Source organism: Heptranchias perlo, chromosome 32, assembly GCF_035084215.1.
Source record: "Heptranchias perlo isolate sHepPer1 chromosome 32, sHepPer1.hap1, whole genome shotgun sequence".
Classification (NCBI taxonomy): Eukaryota; Metazoa; Chordata; class Chondrichthyes; order Hexanchiformes; family Hexanchidae; genus Heptranchias; species Heptranchias perlo.
Window position 1 is genome coordinate 765,301 of NC_090356.1, and position 19,703 is coordinate 785,003.

General features: G+C 47.9%; 1 protein-coding gene across 3 annotated transcripts in view; it reads left to right on the plus strand.

Annotated features, from left to right (window-relative positions):
- Positions 1 to 6,634: 6,634 nt before the first annotated feature.
- agtrap (angiotensin II receptor-associated protein) overlaps positions 6,635 to 19,703 on the plus strand; it is a 23,624-nt gene continuing 10,555 nt past the window's right edge. The window contains exons 1-5 of one of the 3 annotated variants that reach the window (XM_067970148.1): positions 6,686 to 6,731; positions 8,461 to 8,495; positions 12,003 to 12,145; positions 14,771 to 14,882; positions 18,718 to 18,934. In XM_067970148.1, the coding sequence (XP_067826249.1) occupies positions 12,138 to 12,145; positions 14,771 to 14,882; positions 18,718 to 18,934 (337 nt within the window). In that variant the 5' untranslated portion in view covers positions 6,686 to 6,731; positions 8,461 to 8,495; positions 12,003 to 12,137. Of the gene's footprint in view, positions 6,732 to 8,460; positions 8,496 to 12,002; positions 12,146 to 14,770; positions 14,883 to 18,717; positions 18,935 to 19,703 lie in introns of all 3 variants that reach the window. The other 2 variants (XM_067970146.1, XM_067970147.1) reach the window with 2 other exon arrangements.

Genomic DNA, 19,703 nt, shown 5'->3' on the forward strand with positions numbered 1-19,703 from the left:
CACACTACATGGTTCACTCTTAATGCTCTCTGAAGTGGCCCAGTAAGCTACTCAGTTGTAGAACAGTCACAACCAGAAAACCCACAACCACCTCAGCATAGATTGAGAATTAAACTTGATATAAAGGGAATTAAACAGCAGAGTATAACAGTCATTTCCTGGGATAGCCATCTCTTTGGTTGCTTGTGATGATATTGAATTAAAACATGCCAGGTTGCACCTTCCAGTTATGTTTACTGACTGACCTCTGCTTACACAGACTCTGTAAAAGCTCTACATAACAACCACTGAACAGCTGACCCTTTGGGAGCACCTGGTCTTTCCTGCTTTCAGAGCACTGTGATAATTTTTATTACTGAATATATTTTAAGATTAAGGAGGTTCTGCTCAAAGTTGGTACAACCTATTTTTCCAGCAATGTTCTCCAAATAATTTTAATACCTTGTCATGGTTTGTGTTGTAATCAGGAAAGGGTTAAAGTTAGATATGAAAACAGAAAATACTGAAAACACTCAGCAGGTTGGTCAACCTCTATGGAAAGAACAGTTACCACTTCAGGTATAAACCCTTCAGATGTGGAACAGCATCTGCAGTTTTTTTCTTTTTGTTTATGGGTTAAAGCTAGGCCTCTCTTCTCACGTCCTGTGAATCAGACGCCATTCATTTCCATGGGGATTGTCCTGATTGTCTCCCGTAACTTTAGTGGAAGATCTGTGGTGACACTGGAGAAACGGTTTCAAACCTAGAGTATCTGGTAAGGAGTGTGGCAGTGGTGTAAAGCCCCTGCTGATAGCAGTTCATTTCAGGCAGCCTCTGCATTTTTATTTCGTATTAGGACAATTTAATACAGATATCACAGGAGGAAGTGTGTGTGTGTGTGTGTGTGTGTGTGGGGAGGAGAAGAAAGATTCTCTCTACCTGTGAATAACTCTGAAGCTGAGCGAAGAATATCTGTGTTATAGCTACATTGTTTGTCACATTTAATTACATTTGTCACACTGTTAGAATTACATTGTTACACTATTAGTTACATTATGTGTCGCAATGTTATAGTTACATTGTCACTGTTATAGTTATTTAGTTATTTTGTCAAACTATATTACATTGTTTGTCACACTGTTACAGTTACATTATTTCTCACTGTTATAGTGACATTGTTTATCACATTGTTATAGTTACTTTGTTTGTTACATTGTTAGTTATTTTGGTTCTCACAACCATCCTGACTTGGACATATATCGCAGTTCATAGTCACTGGGTCAAAATCCTGGAACTCCCTAACAGCATTGTGGGAGCACCTTCACCACACGGACTGCAGCGGTTCAAGAAGGCGGCTCACCACCACTTTCTCAAGGGCAACTAGGGATGGGCAATAAATGCTGGCCTTACCAGCAACGCCCCTATCCCAAGAATGAATTTTAAAAAACACTGCTTTGGTTAAATTGTCACACTGTTATAGTTACATTGTTTGTGTCGTGCTGCATGTGAATTTATAGTGATGGAATGCATGATAAAGGACGATAATTTACCAGATTTTAGGCTTCTTTTGTTTTCTATTTAATTTTAATGTTCGTCTACATGAAACAAACAAAATCTGACAACCAATAAAAACTGTGAAATGGAAAGCCCTGACTCAGTTCATCTACCATTTCGATTTACAGTTGATTATTTAAGTCACACTGCAGTTACAGCGACATTGAAATCTATGCCGAGACACCAAAAATTGCTTCTGTCAATCATTCTTTCATTATTCACTCAACTGGTGAGTTGAGGTGCATCCTTCGTCATTGTTGGGTCAAAATCCTGGAACTCCCATCCAACTGCAATGTGGGAGCACCTTACGCACATGGACTGCAGCAGTTCAAGGAGGTGGCTCACCCCCACCTTCTCAGGGGAACTAGGGATGGGCAATAAATGCCAGCCTTGCCAGCAATGTCCACATCCCAAGATTAGTATATTAAAAAAATGTGCTAGGCAGGTTCCACGGTGCCTTTTCTTTCCTCCCTGATCATAGGGCATTGATGATGTGGAGATGCCGGTGATGGACTGGGGTTGACAATTGTAAACAATTTTACAACACCAAGTTATAGTCCAGCAATTTTATTTTAAATTCACAAGCTTTCGGAGGCTTCCTCCTTCGTCAGGTGAATGTTCACCTGACGAAGGAGGAAGCCTCCGAAAGCTTGTGAATTTAAAATAAAATTGCTGGACTATAACTTGGTGTTGTAAAATTGTTTACAATAGGGCATTGAGTCATTGAGATATTGCAGATCGTGCAAACCTGTGTTCTGCCCCTTTGAAGTCAGCCATGTAGCAGTCTCGCATCTGGACCAGAAGGTTTTGTGTTCAAGTCCCACTCCAGGAACTTGAGCACATAATCCAGGCTGACACTCCTGTACTGAGGGAGCACTGCACTGTTGGAGGTGCCGTCTTTCGATGAGATGTTAAACCAAGGTCCCATCTGCCCTTTCAGATGGATGTAAAAGATCCCATGGCACTATTTCGAAGAAGAGCAGGGGAGTTCTACCTTTGTCTCCTGAAGACATTGACTCTCACTGGGGTTCAGGTCCCCTCCTCTCCTGAAGGTGCTGACTCTCACTGGGGTTCAGGTCCCCTCCTCTCCTGAAGGTGCTGACTCTCACTGGGGTTCAGGTCCCCTCCTCTCCTGAAGGTGCTGACTCCCACTGGGGTTCAGGTCCCCTCCTCTCCTGAAGGTGCTGACTCTCACTGGGGTTCAGGTCCCCTCCTCTCCTGAAGGTGCTGACTCTCACTGGGGTTCAGGACCCCTCCTCTCCTGAAGGTGCTGACTCTCACTGGGGTACAGGTCCCCTCCTCTCCTGAAGGTGCTGACTCTCTCTGGGTTTCAGGTCCCCTCCTCTCCTGAAGGTGCTGACTCTCACTGGGGTTCAGGTCCCCCCCTCTCCTGAAGGTGCTGACTCTCACTGGGGTTCAGTTCCATGGGTGTTGGTCACCCTATGATGTTTTGTGGCCTTCTTCATATGTGTCCCTAGACAGCGATTATCAACAGAATATATAATAATTTAGGGCATCAGAGCGGAGGCTGATCTGTCCTTAATCGACTTCCACAGAGTTCACTTTCCAGCAAGGGTCACTGGATAAAGTTCAGGAGCAAGAACCCTGGCTAAATTTTCTCCTTTCCTAATCCAGAGGCAGAGGCCAATTGTAGCCCTCCCTCTTATTTTTAACGCCACTTAAAAAGGGGAAGGGGGGGGGGGGTCAGGTGTCAATTTGTTTCTCTGTTGATGACACTGGGGTAACCCATGTCATCTTTATGGATCAATTACAAAAGACAACTTAGCAAATTAAAATCACAATATCATCAGTGTCTACAATGCACTCCAGTCCCTGCGGTGCCCACTGGTCACGAAAGGCCTCAAGTGTACTGGCAGATACTACGTGCTCCTTCTCCAGGGCCACCTAGTCCCCGCCTCCTCTCCCCCTCCCCCCACCAGGTAACTCACAGCCTGATACTTTATTTTAAAAGGTGTCGTGTATTAGTAATAAAATCTATCACACAGCGTATTTGACATATAAAGTAGAATTTTATAATCATTACTGATGGCGGCAGTGGTGTGCTGCTTTGTACTTCAATGCACAGACTGTTGAATACTTTGTGATATGTAATGCCGCCACGAATATTTCAATCTTAATTTTAATAAATTTTTAGAGTGCTTGCTCTTGGTGTTTCTTGGTCCAGGGAGGTGGTCCTGGACAGCTGGTAAATGCAGACCACCCAATTAAGGAATAGTACAGTATTAGGTGGGATCAGACTAAGAGAGAATATGAGAAGGTCTGAGACAGTGATTGTGTGTAAACGCACAAAGCATGTTGAATAAGGTTGGTGAGTTGCAGGCGCAAATAACCACATGGGAATATGATGTAGTGGCGATAACAGAAAACTGACTCAAAAAAGGGCAGGATTGGGTACTAAATATTCCTGGATACAAGGTGTTCAGGAAAGATAGGGAAGGAAAAAAAGGAGCTGGGGTGGTGGCAGTATTGATTAAGGAGAATATTGCAGTGCTGGAGAGAGAGGATGTCCTGGAGGGGTCAAGGACAGAATCTATTTGGTTAGAGTTAAGGAACAATAGAGGTGCCATTACACTACTGGGTGTATTCTATATCCTTCCCACTAGTTGGTGGCCTATAGATGAGCAAATTTGCAGGGAAATTACAGAGAGATGCAAGAACCATAGAGTAGTGATAATGGGGGACTTCAACTATCCTATTATAGACTGGGATAGTAATAGTGTAAAGGGCAAAGAGGGGGAGGAATTTCTTAAGTGTGTTCAGGAGAACTTTCTTGACCAGTATGTTCCTGGCCCAACGTAGAAGGAGGTATTACTGGATCTGGTTCTGGGGAATGAGGTGGGTCGAGTGGAGCAAGTGTCAGTGGGGGAACATTTAGGGAACAGTGATCATAGTATCATAAGGTTTAGATTAATTATGGAAAAGGGCAAGGAGCAATCTAGAGTAAAAATACATAATTGGAGGAGGGCCAATTTCAGTGGGTTGAGAACTGATTTGGCCCGGGTAAATCGGAATCATAGCTTGGCAGGTAAAACTGTAATCGAACAATGGGAGGCCTTTAAGGAGGAGATGGTTCGGGTACAGTCTAGGTACATTTCCACGAGGGGGAAAGGTAGGGCAATTAAAGTCAGAGCTCCCTGGATGACAAAAGAGATAAAGAGTAAGCTGAAGCAGAAAAAGGGGGTGTATGACAGATGTCAGGTTGATAACACAAGTAAGAACCAGGCTGAATATAGAAAGTTCAAAGAAGTAGTAAGAGGGGCAGAGAGAGTATGAGAATAGACTGGCGGCTAAAAGGGAAAGGGAATCTAAAAGTCTTCTACAGGCATATAAATAGTAAATGGGCAGTAAGAGGAGGGGTGGGGCCGATTAGGGACCAAAAAGGAGATCTACGCATGGAGGCTGAGGGGATGGCTGTGGTACGAAATGAATATTTTGCATCTGTCTTTACCAAGGAAGAAGATGCTGCCGAAGTCATAATAAAAGAGGAGATAGTTGAGATACTGGATGGGCTAAAAATTGATAAAAAGGTATTAGAAAGGCTGGCTGTGCTTAAAGTAGAGAAGTCACCTGGTCCAGATGGGATGCATCCTAGGTTGGAGGGAAATAAGGGTGGAACTTGCAGAGGTGCTGGCCATAATCTTCCAATCCTCCTTAGATATGGAGGTGGCAGAAGAGGACTAGAGAATTGCAAATGTTACACCCTTGTTCAAAAAATTAGCTAAGTGACAGGAAACAGAGTTGTGGTGAACAGTTGTTTTTCAGACTGGAGGAAGGTGTACAGTGGTGTTCTAAGGGGTTGGTGCTGGGACCACTGCTTTTTTTTGATATATATTAATGACTTGGACTTGTGTGTACAGGGCACAATTTCAAAGTTTGCAGATGACACAAAACTTGGAAATGTAGCAAACAGTGAGGAGGATAGTAATAGACTTAAAGAGGACATAGACAAGAGAAGCTGGGGTTGTTCTTTAGAGCAGAGAAGGTTGAGAGGAAATTTGATAGAAGTGTTCAAAATCATGAAGGGTTTAGATAAAGTAAATAAAGAGAAACCGTTCCCATTGACGGAAGGGTCAAGAACCAGAGGACACAGTTTTAAGGTGATTGGCAAAAGAACCAAAGGTGATATGAGGAAAAACTTTTTTACTCAGTGAGTGGTTATGATCTGGAATGCACTACCTGAAGGGGCGGTGGAAGCAGATTCAATCGTGGCTTTCAAAAAAAGGAATTGGACAAATTCCCTTGAAGGGAAAAAATTTGCAGGGCTACGGGGAAAGAGCAGTGAATGGGACAAGTTAGATTGCTCTTACAAAGAGCTGGCACAGGCTCAATGGGCCGAATGACCTCCTTCTGTGCTACAATAATTCTATGATTCCGTATGGACAAGTGGCGGAAACCACGGCAAACTGCTGAATATCGCAGCCACACCACTCCAATCAGTGACCTCAGATTACCAACATATTTATTTTACTATTCATAAATCAGTTCAAACAAACCTGCAATACAACAGCTTTATTTGCCAGCGTTAAGCATTTAAAGTTTTAAGCTAGCGCAAACTCAGAAGTTATATCTGTTTCTGTTTAAGAGAGTTCCACAGCACTTGATTAGTACCGGGGGGCAAAGAGGGTTCAGAGAGCCTTTCACTCACAGAAATACAATGCTTGAGCTGGTCAGGGGTGACTGGCTGTGAACCATGGGTTATCCGTGTGATGAATATTAAGCTGATCGCATTCGCTGAACAGCTGATGCTCACCAGTCGCAGACTCAGCCCACCCTGGGGGACTGGTCAGCCCCGGGGGACTGGTCAGCCCCGGGGACCGGTTCTCAGTGACCATCTGCTTCACTTCTGGAACAAAATGTCACAAAGAAAAAGTCAGAATGTTCCTGTTGCAGCAACATTTAAACCTTGGATTCTTTCTGTTAATCAGGATGACCAGGTCTGCACCGTGTCTGACCCTGTCCGGCCCACTGCTTTCCCGGACTCCATCAACCTCACCCGCAAAACACCCAGCACCGGGGGGCGGGGGCACTCCGGGCACATGGCCCGAGATCACGTGGCCCCGGTCACATGGCGCGGGATCACGTGGCCCCGGTCACATGGCGCGGGATCACGTGGGCCGTTTTGAAGTTTTGCTGCGAGTGAAGAGGCGACGATGGAACTGCCGGCGGTCAGTCTGAAGGTGGGAGCGGGAGCGGGGGGAGGAGAGAACCAGACCCGACCCGACCCGAGCCCGAGCCCGGGGCGGAGGGCGGAGGGCCCGACCCCGGGGGGGAGGACCCGGACCCGGGCACGGACCGGACCGCACTCCCTCTTTAGTCGTCTGAAAGCGCGGGGCCGACACTCCGGCTTTTAAAGGGGCGGGACTTCAAATAACTCGATCACACGGCGCCGGGCGGGGCTGTGACATCCCCCCCCCCCCCGCTCTCCCCCCCCCCCCCCCCGCCCTCTCTCCCCCCCCCCCGCCCTCTCTCCCCCCCCCCCCTCTCTCCCCCCCCGCCCTCTCTTCCCCCCCCGCCCTCTCTTCCCCCCCCCCCCCGCGCCCGCTCCCTTCCCCCCCCCCCCCGCGCCCGCTCCCTTCCCCCCCCCCCCGCGCCCGCTCCCTTCCCCCCCCCCCCGCGCCCGCTCCCTTCCCCCCCCCCCCCCCGCGCCCGCTCCCTTCCCCCCCCCCCCCCCGCGCCCGCTCCCTTCCCCCCCCCCCCCCCCGCGCCCGCTCCCTTCCCCCCCCCCCCCCCCCGCGCCCGCTCCCTTCCCCCCCCGCGCCCGCTCCCTTCCCCCCCCCCCCCCGCGCCCGCTCCCTTCCCCCCCCCCCCCCCCGCGCCCGCTCCCTTCCCCCCCCCCCCCCCCGCGCCCGCTCCCTTCCCCCCCCCCCCCCGCGCCCGCTCCCTTCCCCCCCCCCCCCGCGCCCTTCCCCCCCCCGCGCCCTTCCCCCCCCCGCGCCCGCTCCCTTCCCCCCCGCGCCCCCCCCCCGCTCCCGCCCGCGCCCGCTCCGCGCCCCCCCCCCGCTCCCGCCCGCGCCCGCTCCGCGCCCCCCCCCCGCTCCCCCCCCCCCCCCCGCTCCCCCCCCCCCCCCCGCTCCCCCCCCCCCCCCCGCTCCCCCCCCCCCCGCTCCCGCTCCCCCCCCCCGCTCCCGCTCCCGCTCCCCCCCGCTCCCCCCCCCCCGCTCCCGCTCCCCCCCCCCCGCTCCCGCTCCCCCCCCCCGCTCCCGCTCCCCCCCCCCCCCGCTCCCCCCCCCCCCCCGCTCCCCCCCCCCCGCTCCCCCCCCCCCCCCGCTCCCCCCGCTCCCGCTCCCCCCCCCCCGCTCCCGCTCCCGCTCCCCCCCCCCCCCCCGCTCCCGCTCCCCCCCCCCCCCCCGCTCCCGCTCCCCCCCCCCCCCCCCGCTCCCGCTCCCGCTCCCCCCCCCCCCCGCTCCCGCTCCCGCTCCCCCCCCCCCCGCTCCCGCTCCCGCTCCCCCCCCCCCCGCTCCCCCCCCCCCTCCCGCTCCCCCCCCCCCCGCTCCCGCTCCCCCCCCCCCGCTCCCGCTCGTTCACCTGAGGAAGGAGGTAGCCTCCGAAAGCTTGTGAATTTAAAATAAAATTGCTGGACTATAACTTGGTGTTGTAAAATTGTTTACAATTGTCAACCCCAGTCCATCACCGGCATCTCCACATTATAAATAGAATAACAGATTCCCGGGAGTGGGATACAGGCTGGAATCTAATCGAGGGGATCGGATACTCGGTTGGTGTACGTATCAAATAATGAATGCTTCGGAGTGAGTTCCATGCTGTCTTGCCGGGTGCTCCATTATTGCCTGGGGATGATATTGAAGGAGATTGGCTTGGACTCGGCTCTGTTAATCTCTCTGGAATTGTAGTTTGTTTATTTTTGTGTTGAAGCTTGCAGAATGACCTAAGTTCTCCCCCCCACAGATGATTATCATCGTTCACTGGCTCCTGACAATCTGGTGAGTGATGGTAGATTTTGTCTGATTTGTTAATCGTTTAAACTGAATTTTTGCTATTCAATTGATGGAAATATGTGGCAGCAGCAACAACTTGCTGCATTTCTATAGCCCCTTTAATGTAGAAAAATGTCCCATGGTGCTTCACAGACGTGATCGGCAATAAATAGATGCTGAGACAAAAGAGGAGTTCGGGAGGGGAGACTAAAAGCTTGGTCAAAGAAGTGGTTTTAAGGATGGTCTTGGAGGAGGAGAGAGAGGCAGGGAATTCCGGAGTGTGAGCCTAGAGAGCTGAAGGCACGGCCACCAATGGTGGGGTGAGGAGGTGAGGAGGTGGGGGGGGGTGAACGCACAAAAGGCTGGAGTTGGTGGAATGAAGAGTTTGAGAGGGGGGAAATTATAGGGGTGGAGAAGGTTGTACAGTTGGGGAGGGGTGAGACCATGAAGGGATTTGAACACAAGAATGAGAATTTTAAATTGGAGGTGTGGGGAATTGGGAACCAAACTAGGTCAGTCAGCACAGGCGAGATATGTGTGCAGGACTTCTGCAGAGTAGGATTCGGGCAACATAGTTTTGGATGATCTGAAGTTTACAGATTGTGGAGGATGGGAGGCTGGCCAGGAGAGCATTGGAATAGTCCAAACTGGAGGTGATAAAGACATGGATGAGGGTTTCAACACCACATGGGCTGAGGCAGGGGCAAAGTCGTGTGTTGGAAGTTGTGATATGGGGCTGGAAGTTCAACTCGGGTTTGTGTCTGACTCTGATGCAGTGCTATTGTAGCCTTCTCTATTTATTGTTTGAAAAGCCAATCCCATTGTTCATGGGAGTTTAAATGTTGCTTTGTTTCTCAGATGTATTTTAGGTAATTAAATCCCTTTGTGCCCAGAACTCTTTGTGCAGAAAAGGCATAGCTGAAACCACTCACCATTTATTAGATATTAGAATCATAGAATCATAGAAGTTTACAACATGGAAACAGGCCCTTCGGCCCAACATGTCCATGTCGCCCAGTTTATACCACTAAGCTAGTCCCAGTTGCCTGCACTTGGCCCATATCCCTCTATACCCATCTTACCCATGTAACTGTCCAAATGCTTTTAAAAGACAAAATTGTACCCGCCTCTACTACTGCCTCTGGCAGCTCGTTCCAGACACTCACCACCCTTTGAGTGAAAAAATTGCCCCTCTGGACCCTTTTGTATCTCTCCCTCTCACCTTAAATCTATGCCCCCTCGTTATTGACTCCCCTACCTTTGGGAAAAGATTTTGACTATCTACCTTATCTATGCCCCTCATTATTTTATAGACTTCTATAAGATCACCCCTAAACCTCCTACTCTCCAGGGAAAAAAGTCTCAGTCTATCCAACCTCTCCCTATAAGTCAAACCATCAAGTCCTGGTAGCATCCTAGTAAATCTTTTCTGCACTCTTTCTAGTTTAATAATATCCTTTCTATAATAGGGTGACCAGAACTGTACACAGTATTCCAAGTGTATAGAATCATAGAAGTTTACAACATGGAAACAGGCCCTTCGGCTATTAATTTTCCATTTTAATCTTTCTGTCCAGTTAACTTCCCTCAGCCAAGCCACCCAACAGTATTAACTGCACTCACTGTGCTAAACATCAAAATGATTCCTTAAAAATGGCCCCTAATGGTGAGAACTGCTTTATCTGCAGCCCCAGCTCCCTGGGCCATTAATTAGCAGGTTCTGGCCGAGACTGTGAATGGTCGTTTGTGTCTCCGTTATACATGTCTGGTTTCAGCCAGTGATGCACTGGTTTAAGAGAAACAAAATTATAGTTTATAAAGCTGTTTTAAAATTGTGAATTTTGGAAGAATACTGTCAAAGATGAACTTCAGAGGATTCTGGAATGTTCCACTTTTGAGTGGAGCCGTTAGCTGCTGGATCCGAATCATATAGATCTTCATCTCAGTTAAAGAAACGTCATGTGTCACTGTCACAACAGAGGTGGCTTGTGTACAGAAACTGAGGGGAGGAGAGAGCAAGTTAAATCTTGATCTGTTTAGTTCTCTCAGCCTCAGCCTAGTTTCTTATTTTGTAATGCAATTGAAATTTCACACGTTACTGTGATCTTGGGGCATTGTACCATTGGAGTATGAGCTGCCACAGGTGGTGAAGAGAGCAGTAAATTATCGAATGTTACAGCCTAGAAATAGCCCATATGGCATATCAAATAGTGTCAATGTTTCCTTTAATCCCACTTTTCTGCTCACTCCCGAACACTCTTAATATTCCTAATTTTCAAGTCACTTTCTAATCCCCTTTTAAAAGAATTTATTGACCCTGCTTCAAAATTGGTTTGTGGCAGAGAATCCCACATTCTAACCACTCTCTGTGCAAAGAGTTTTTTTTTCTCTCCCCTTTAATTCTTTTTCTGATTATCTTAAATTTGTGCCTCCTGGTTAACGTCTCTCTGACCAGTGGAAATAATCTCTTGCTATTCACCCTGTCATAAACCCTAGTAAATCTACACTGCACCTTTCCCATTGGTACATTTTTTTTCTATAATGGGGTGCCCAAAACTGTTCACAATACTCCAACTGCAGCTTAAGGTCTTGTATGAGTTCAACATTACCTCCCTTGTTTTTATTTTTTATGCTTCTAAATACAAAACCAGGGGTTCTGATTGCCTTTTTATCTACTCGCTCTGCCATCTTTTAATGACCTGTGTACCTGCACACCAAGAGGCCCCTCTGCTCCTTTACTCCACTTAAGACCTTGCCATTTAAGGTGTTTTTCCTTTCCATGTTCTTACTTCATATTTTTCTACATTGAACTGGATCTGCCACCAACTGCCTATTCTGCCAGCTTACTGTAGTCTTTCACATTCTGCCCTCTCTCCTTTCCCCTCCTTTCCCCACCACTATTTAGGTGTCATCAGCAAATTTCAGATATTGTTTCCTTTGTTCCCAAGTCCAGATTGTTTAGGTATATACAGTAAATAAGAGCACCTAGATCTGGACCCCTGTGAAACACCACTCTGTTTCTTCCCAGTCTGAAACTTCCTTTTATCTGTATCCTTTGCTTTGCATCAACTTTCCCCTTAATTTCATTTCCTATTATCCTTGTTTCTCTTCTGTGGTATCTTATTAAGTGCTTTTTGAAGATTAATATGCACTGCATTTCCTTTATTTATCTTCTCATTTCTTCAAAGACTTCTCTAAGGTTGGCCAGGTATGAGCTGTATTTTAGGAATCTGTGCTGACTGGCCCTGTGATTAACTCTTGATTCTCCAAATGCTAGTAATTTCATTCCATATTATAGATTCTAATATTTACCAATAGTGAAGTGCGGGCTGGCCTATAATGTTCTGGCTTGTCCCGCCCAGAAGAGGAGAGTTTGCTGCGGTGAACAGCCAGGCTTGTAGCCAAGAGGGGTTGAAATTGGACTTTTTATATTTCAAAAATAAAATGATCTAGTATAAAGCAGAAATTCTAATTGTTTAGACACCACGGCCTCAATTTTAACCCCTCTCCCAGCCGCTGTAATGTTCCCGCTGGTGATTCAGGCCATGGACAAGGCTCCCGCGACTTACTTTAACCTCACCAGATGGGGAGTCCCGCGGTGTCTGCTCAACAACAGCAACAGGGCGGGAGGAGCTGGCTGGCCAGAGGATGCCCAGGTAAGTTTTAAAATTGATTGTTTTTAAGCTCCATGTGGGCCAGGAGGAGCAGGAGTGCTTCCCTCCACCCCCCCTCCCCAACCCCACCCAGACACCACAAGGAAGCCTTCAGCCTCCCCTGCCTCAGATTGCAGCCCCGACCTCTCAGCATTTCCCTCCCTCCCAATCATGGATTCGAGCCTTCGTCCCCTACTGACTGTTGTGGACTGTTCCCATGGGTCCCAGGCTGCGGCCTCCTGCTGCTGTTTCCGTTCCCACCCGCCAGCCAGGCGTCAATCTGGCCGCTGTCGGGCAGGAGTCTGCAGTGATGTATTTAAATGAGGCCCTGCCGTTAAAATTGGAAGAGCCTCCATGCCCCGGTCTTGCCCGGTTCTTCACCCGCACCCTTCCCGTCTCCCCGTTAATATCGGGGCCTAAGTCTCTTAAATGGGTAAAAATCTGGTTCCCCAATGGCTGAGTTTAGGCCATCCAGAGCCAGAAGGTCACAGGTCAATCCCCCGTTTGTGCTGCATGAGTTGAAAAAGGAATGGGGAGAAGTTAAAATTGCTTGAGTGATGCTGAAACAATGTCTGGTCTCAAATACAGATTGATGTACGTCTGAGGATATTAATAAGGACTGAAGTGATTTGTCCCAGAGTGGTTGCTGCTGTTGTGGACAGCCAGAGCCAGATTATGAGAACAAAGTGTGGAGGCAAAAGGGCCCTTTTGGCTCATTGACCCAGGCAGCAGACAAGTGCCAGGCAATGACCATCTCCAACAAGAGAGTCTCTAACCACCTCCCCTTGACATTCAACGGCATTTCCATCGCTGAATCCCCCACCATCAACATCCTGGGGGTCACCATTGACCAGAAACTTAACTGGACCAGCCACATAAATACTGTGGCTACAAGAGCAGGTCAGAGGCTGGGTATTCTGCGGCGAGTGACTCACCTCCTGACTCCCCAAAGCCTTTCCACCATCTACAAGGCACAAGTCAGGAGTGTGATGGAATATTCTCCACTTGCCTGGATGAGTGCAGCTCCAACCATGCTCAAGAAGCTCGACACCATCCAGGACAAAGCAGCCCACTTGATTGGCACCCCATCCACCACCCTAAACATTCACTCCCTTCACCACCGGCGCACTGTGGCTGCAGTGTGTACCATCCACAGGATGCACTGCAGCAACTCGCCAAGGCTTCTTCAACAGCACCACCCAAACCCACGACCTCTACCACCTAGAAGGACAAAGACAAGGGCAGCAGGCGCATGGGAACAACACCATCAGTACGTTCCCCTCCAAGTCACACACCATTTCGACTTGTAAATATATCGCCGTTCCTTCATCGTCGCTGGGTCAAAATCCTGGAACTCACTACCTCAACAGCACTGTGGGAGAACCTTCACCACACGGACTGCAGCGGTTCAAGAAGGCGGCTCACCACCACCTTCTCGAGGGCAATTAGGGATGGGCAATAAATGCCGGCCTCGCCAGCCACGCCCATATCCCATGAATGAATTTTTTTTAAAAAAGGCACCCTCGTGGACAGTCGCACAGTATATCAGCACCGTAAAGATAACACTCCAAACAGTACGAGCTGGACATAAGGCAAGTGCGTCCACGATCAGCTGGCCAGGACAAGGTGGCCGGAGGTTGTGGAATGGCCTCTGCCTTTGGCCACTAGCCCTAACCCTGACCTTCAGCAGCTAGGGAGCAATTGTGGGAACTGCATGAGGGGAATGTGAGGATGGAAAAGTCCACATCTGCTGCTGTTGAGACTTTGTAAAATTTATAGGACGTAGTTTGAATCTTATAAAGGTGGGGAAGAGTTTCTCTGGTGAATTATTTGCATTCCAGAGTTTGCATAATCGATGAATTCAATGGTGTAATGAGTTGATGAAGATGTTGTCTGGAATGTGGAGCTCAGACTGACTGAGCTGCTCGTTCAGATATGAGTGAGGTGCTGGCTGGAGGGAGCAGCGTGTTGGGAAGGGCTCGGGTGTCCGTACCTGCATCAATGTCAATAACTTTTAATTGGAGGTGGCTGTTGCTAGAATTAAAAGTGAAGTTGATGTAGTAATTGAGCCCGTGTTGAGAGAGACTGTTCCTCAACAATTAAATGTTGAGGGTTTTTTTGGGGAGGGTGGAAGTCAGCTGAGATATATTGATGTTACCTCACTGTACTTGGAGGCCAGATGCCTCCTCAGAAGGGAAATGATTGAGTCATTCTAAGCCGGTCTTGCACATGTCTCTGTCCCTTTTCCGTTACACTCCCAGGTCACTGCTGATTTGTATTGCCTGAGCCACAGAATTGTGCTGAGCAATTTGGGGGGGAAGGGAGAGGTTTACAGTAGGGGTGGGAACTTCTTGATGTGGGATTCTGAACAAACCAAATAAGTTCTTAACCCAGTGAAACAAGCAGAGCTTTACAACTTTACCCAGAGCTGGAGACCAAAGGGGAAGTGGAGAGAGAATCTATTGTGTTGCTTGAGCAAGATCAAGAATCTAAACATATAACATTTTAAAGTTCTATAATTGTACAAGTGCACCTATTCGGAGATGGTTGGGATTGTTAGACGTGCCTCAAAGAAACTGTGACCAAGTCTCTGGGGAGACTGGCTGACGATGGTTTTCTGTTTGACAGGGGCTGTATGATACCCTGGCTCCCGCAACCCTACATCTGGAGTAATTACGCTGTTCTGGCCATTGGGGTTTGGGCCATTGCTCAGAGAGACTCTGTTGATGCCGTTGTCATGGTGAGTACCTCCAGCCCAACACTGGGATAATGCCATGTGATTGCTTTCCCAGATGTGGCAGCATCTTCCTGTTTAATGTGCTTCAGCTATATCTGCCCCCACTCCTGTCCTAAAACACTGACCTTGGCTGAAATACAGTCCACAGATGCTGACCAGCCTTGATACCTCATCCAAATGACCATTCTTCATGTGAGTCCAGATAGTGAGTGTTGGCTGACTAGTCAAACATAGGGAGTATCACAGGTGATGTTTGTACACTTGCCCCCAGCAGCAGTCCCTGTGTAGTTATCAAGAGTGAGGACCATGACTGATTTTCCCAATTTAACTCCCCCACCCAGCACAGCTGTAGCACTGGCCCGCTGCACTGAGATCTGCTAATTCAATCCAGACCAGTGACTGGCCACTTGGGTTCAAGGCAGTGGTTCACCACCACCTTCTCAGGGCAACTAGGGACAGGCAATAAATGGTGGCCTTGCCAGCTATGCCCACATCATGAGTATGAATAAGGAAAGGAATCTGGAACCTTCCCGGTCCGTATAGTCAGTGTCATACTTTACCCACGGAGCCATGTGTGACAGTAATATATTGGCCACGGTTTGCGGTGGCTAAAGTGGAATTTCAGATACTTGTGCTCAGCCCTGTGACCTTTCACCCTGTCCCATAACCTGCTGTACTGTCAATTTGCAAGATTTTTGCTGTAGTTCAGCAAAGTTTGTTGTTGTAGGGATTTTAAAAAATTTTAATAAATTCAGCGAAGCAAGGGATGTGTTTTTTTTTAAAGTACGAGAGTCCGAGTAAATTTTGCTGGTGTGGACTCTCTAGCTGCTGTTGTGTTGTTCACTCGCTGCCTCCTGTACTGTGGGCCTTACACAAAGGCAGCCTGAAGGTCTGTTTATTTTTTTATCTGCATTGTCAGCTTGGCTCAGTTAGTAGCACTATTGCCTCTGAAGGTTGTGGGTTCAAGCTCAGCTCCAGGATGTGAGCCCACAATCTTGGCTGTTCCTTCAGTGCAGTGCTGGGAATCAGTCTGTTAGTTGTGCTGTTAAACAAAGGTTCTGTCTGCTTGTTCAGGTGAACATTAAAGATCCCATGGCATTTATTCGAAGAGTTCTCCTGGTGTCTGTCCCTCAACCAGCACCACCAAAAACAGATTAACTGCTCACTCATCTCATTGGCTGTTTGTGAAATTTTGTTATGTGCACATTTGTTATGTTTGCCTATGTTACAACAGTGACTGCATGTCAAAAGTAACTCATTGGATGTCCTGAGGATGAGAAGGGCTATATTAAAACATTTTCTCTCACTGTCCTCATTCACTGCTGTCGTCACCTCACTTCTCTCTCTGGCTCCCTTTTCCCTTTTCTCCCCTCCCCCCCCCCCCCCCCCCCCCCCCAATTTCTCTCGGGCTCCCTTTTCCCCCCCACCTCTCTTTCTGGCTCCCCCTCACCCTTGGGCTCCCTCCAGTTTCTATTGTAGAGTTCATGTGCCCTGAAAGAAAGTGGGAGATATAAGGTTGTGAATTGCAAACACTACAGCTGGGCAGGAAGTGGAGCATTGCAGCATTGGCTGAGCACAGGGCTGAACGTAGCCAGTGTGATTTGTGTGAGTCAATGATTGTGGTGGACACTACCTTTCTAGGCACCAATCGTTTACTACTTCAGTTGAGAGTCAAGCTTGAGGTTTAAAGCTTTCATGTTCATCCTGACTGTTAAAATGAGGTTATCATCAACCCTGGGACCAGCTCAGCAACAAGATAGGTCAAAACATGAAAACCTGTACATAAAGTAAATGTTGAGAGTTTCACCCCTTTATCCCTGGGCCATATCTGTCTTATGCTCTATTCGTACTGTTTCTTTGACCTCTTGCACCTCTGGTCTGTGGCACACCCTTAAATTCTGAGCACCTGGGTCAAGGATTATTACAGGCCTTTAGCCTATATGCCAGAGAATGGTACACGGAGCAGGGAAAATGAACATGGGGGTGGGACGCAGTGAGATTCCCCCTTGCCCCAGTCGCGTGTGTAGTTCAATTAACTGCTGTCATACTGTGAATTGATGTCCTGAGACAGTGCCTGCCATTCAGCCCCTCAAGCCTGTTCCACCATTAAATGAGATCATGGCTGATCTGTATCCGAACTCCATTTACCTGCCTTAGCTCCATATCCCTTAATACCCTTAGTTAGCAAAAATCTATCGATCTCAGATTTAAAATTATTAATTTAGCTAGCATCTACTGCTTTTTGTGGAGAGAGTTCCATGAAGAAGTGTTTCCCAACTTCTCTTCTGAATGGCCTGGCTCTGATTTTAAGGTTATGTCCCCTTGTCCTAGACTTCCCCAACAGCAGAAAAAGTTTCTCTATCTACCCTATCAATTCCTTTCAAAATCCTAAAAGCTTCTATCAAATCACCCCTTAAACTTCTATATTCCAAGGAATACAAGCCTAGTTTATGTAATCACGCCTCGTAATTTAACCCTTGAAGTCCTGGTAACATTCTGGTGAATCTGCGCTGTACTCCTACCAAGGCCAATATTTCCTTTCTAAGGTGTGGTGCCCAGAACTGCACACAGTGCTCCAGATGTGGTCTAACCAGGACTTTGTATAGCCATAGCAAAACTTCCTCCCCTTTATATTTTAGTCTTCCTTGATATAAAGGCTAACATTCCATTAGCCTTTTTGATTATTTTTTGTACCTGACCACTGCTTTTCAGTGATCAGTGTACATGGACCCCTAAATCTCTTTGGACTTCCACTGTTCTGAGCTTTTCACCATTTAAAAAAAATACTCGAATGGATCCTTTTTTGGTCCAAAATGGATGACCTCACACTTACCTGCGTTAAAATCCATCTGCTACAGTTTTGCCCATTCACTTAATCTTTCAATGTCTCTTTCTAATTTTATGCTCCCATCTACACTACTTACTATGCCACCAATCTTTGTGTCATCGGAAAACTTGGATATGTGGCTCTCTATTGTGTTATCTAAGTCATTAATAAATATAGTGAATAGTTGAGGCCCCAGCACAGATCCTTGTTGGACACCACTAGTCACTTCCTTTCAATTCAAGTCCATATCCATTATACCTCCTTTCTGCCTTCTACTGCCGAACCAATCTCCTAACCAAGTCGATCATTTGCCTTCAATTCCATAAGCTTTCATTTTAGCTAACAGTCTTTTATGTGGAACCTTACACGAATGCCTTCTGGAAGTCCATATAAACGGCATCCACAGACATTCCCCTGTTTACTACTTTAGTTACTTCGTCAAAAAATTCAGTAAGATTCATTAGACTCGATCTACCCTTTACAAATCCATGTTGGATCTCTCATCAGCTTAAATTTCTCAAGTGCTCAGTCAACCTGTCCTTAATTATAGATTCCAATAACTTCCCCACAACAGTTGTTAGATTATCAGGTCTATCATTTCCTGGTTTCTCCCTTAAATAATAATTACATTTGCAATTTTCCAATCTAAAGGGACGATTCCTGAATGGAGAGAGCTTTGGAAGATTATGGCTAAAGCAACTGCAATTTCCTCACCATTTCCTTTAAAATCCTGGGATGGATACCATCAGGTCCTGGGGATTGGTCAGTCCTCAGTGCCATTATTTTTTTCTAATACTGTTTTTTTGCTTAGTTAACTTTATTGAGTTCCAGTCCCTGATTCATTATTAGTTTCCCTGGAATTTTCATTTGCAATATTACCTGCATCTATTTTTAACGGGCCCACATTACCCTTGATACCCTTTTCCTTCTAATATAATTGTAAAAACTTTGTTATTCTTGATATACGTCAAGTTCAATCTGATGCCTCACTCTGATGTCTTTTTCTTTCAGTTTTTAATTGGCATGGTGATAACAATCCTCACAGACATCATCCACATCGCCATTAGCTATGATCGTATGGCTGACGTGCAACGCAGTAGAGCATTGAGGGACCAGTTCCGCTTCAGTGTTGGCATGGCGATTCTCAGCCTCCTTTTGAAACCGGTTTCTTGTCTCTTTGTGTATCAGATGTACAAGCAACGAGGGGGAGATTACAACCTAAACATTGGTAAGAGCCTGGATCAGCGGGAACTGTCACTGTAATCGTGAGCAGTAGTGGGGGGACAGGAAGATGCGCTAAAGGAAACCTTGTATCTAGATTCAATTCACCTGGTGACACCTGACAGCTGGAAGAACAAAGGTGTCACATCTTAGCGAAAGAGGCAAATTTAAAATTGGCAGCACGCTGGATTTACCTGTGCCTTGCCACAGTACCCACTGAGCAAGTTCCTCGATGCTGCAGCAAGTCAGACATGAATACAGTACGGTATAACTTTAAATTGTCTCCTTTTAGTTTTCAAACTTCCCATTCCCACTGAGTGCAGATTGGCTGTCACAAGGGCAAGGATAACTGTGTCCAACAATAACACTAGTTTCTGTCAGGTCAGATTAAGTATCCATGCCCCAGATTAATCTGATCAGAGCGCGTGAGCAGCGACGTTCAGGAAACATCAGTTCCACCGACTGTCCCTTGCCGTTGCCTTCACTTCCTGTTTCTCTTCAATTTTCTACCCACCTTTCTTGAGGGTACACACCCTGAGAAGGTGGTGGGGGGGGGGGGGGGTTGGTGTCACGGACCCGGGGGTGGGCGGGGTGAGGTGGGGGTGGGCGGGGTGAGGTGGGGGTGGGCGGGGTGAGGTGGGGGTGGGCGGGGTGAGGTGGGGGTGGGCGGGGTGAGGTGGGGGTGGGCGGGGTGAGGGTGGGGGGTGGGCGGGGTGAGGTGGGGGTGAGGGGGGGTGAGGTGGGGGTGGGCGGGGGTGAGGGGGGTGGGGCGGGGA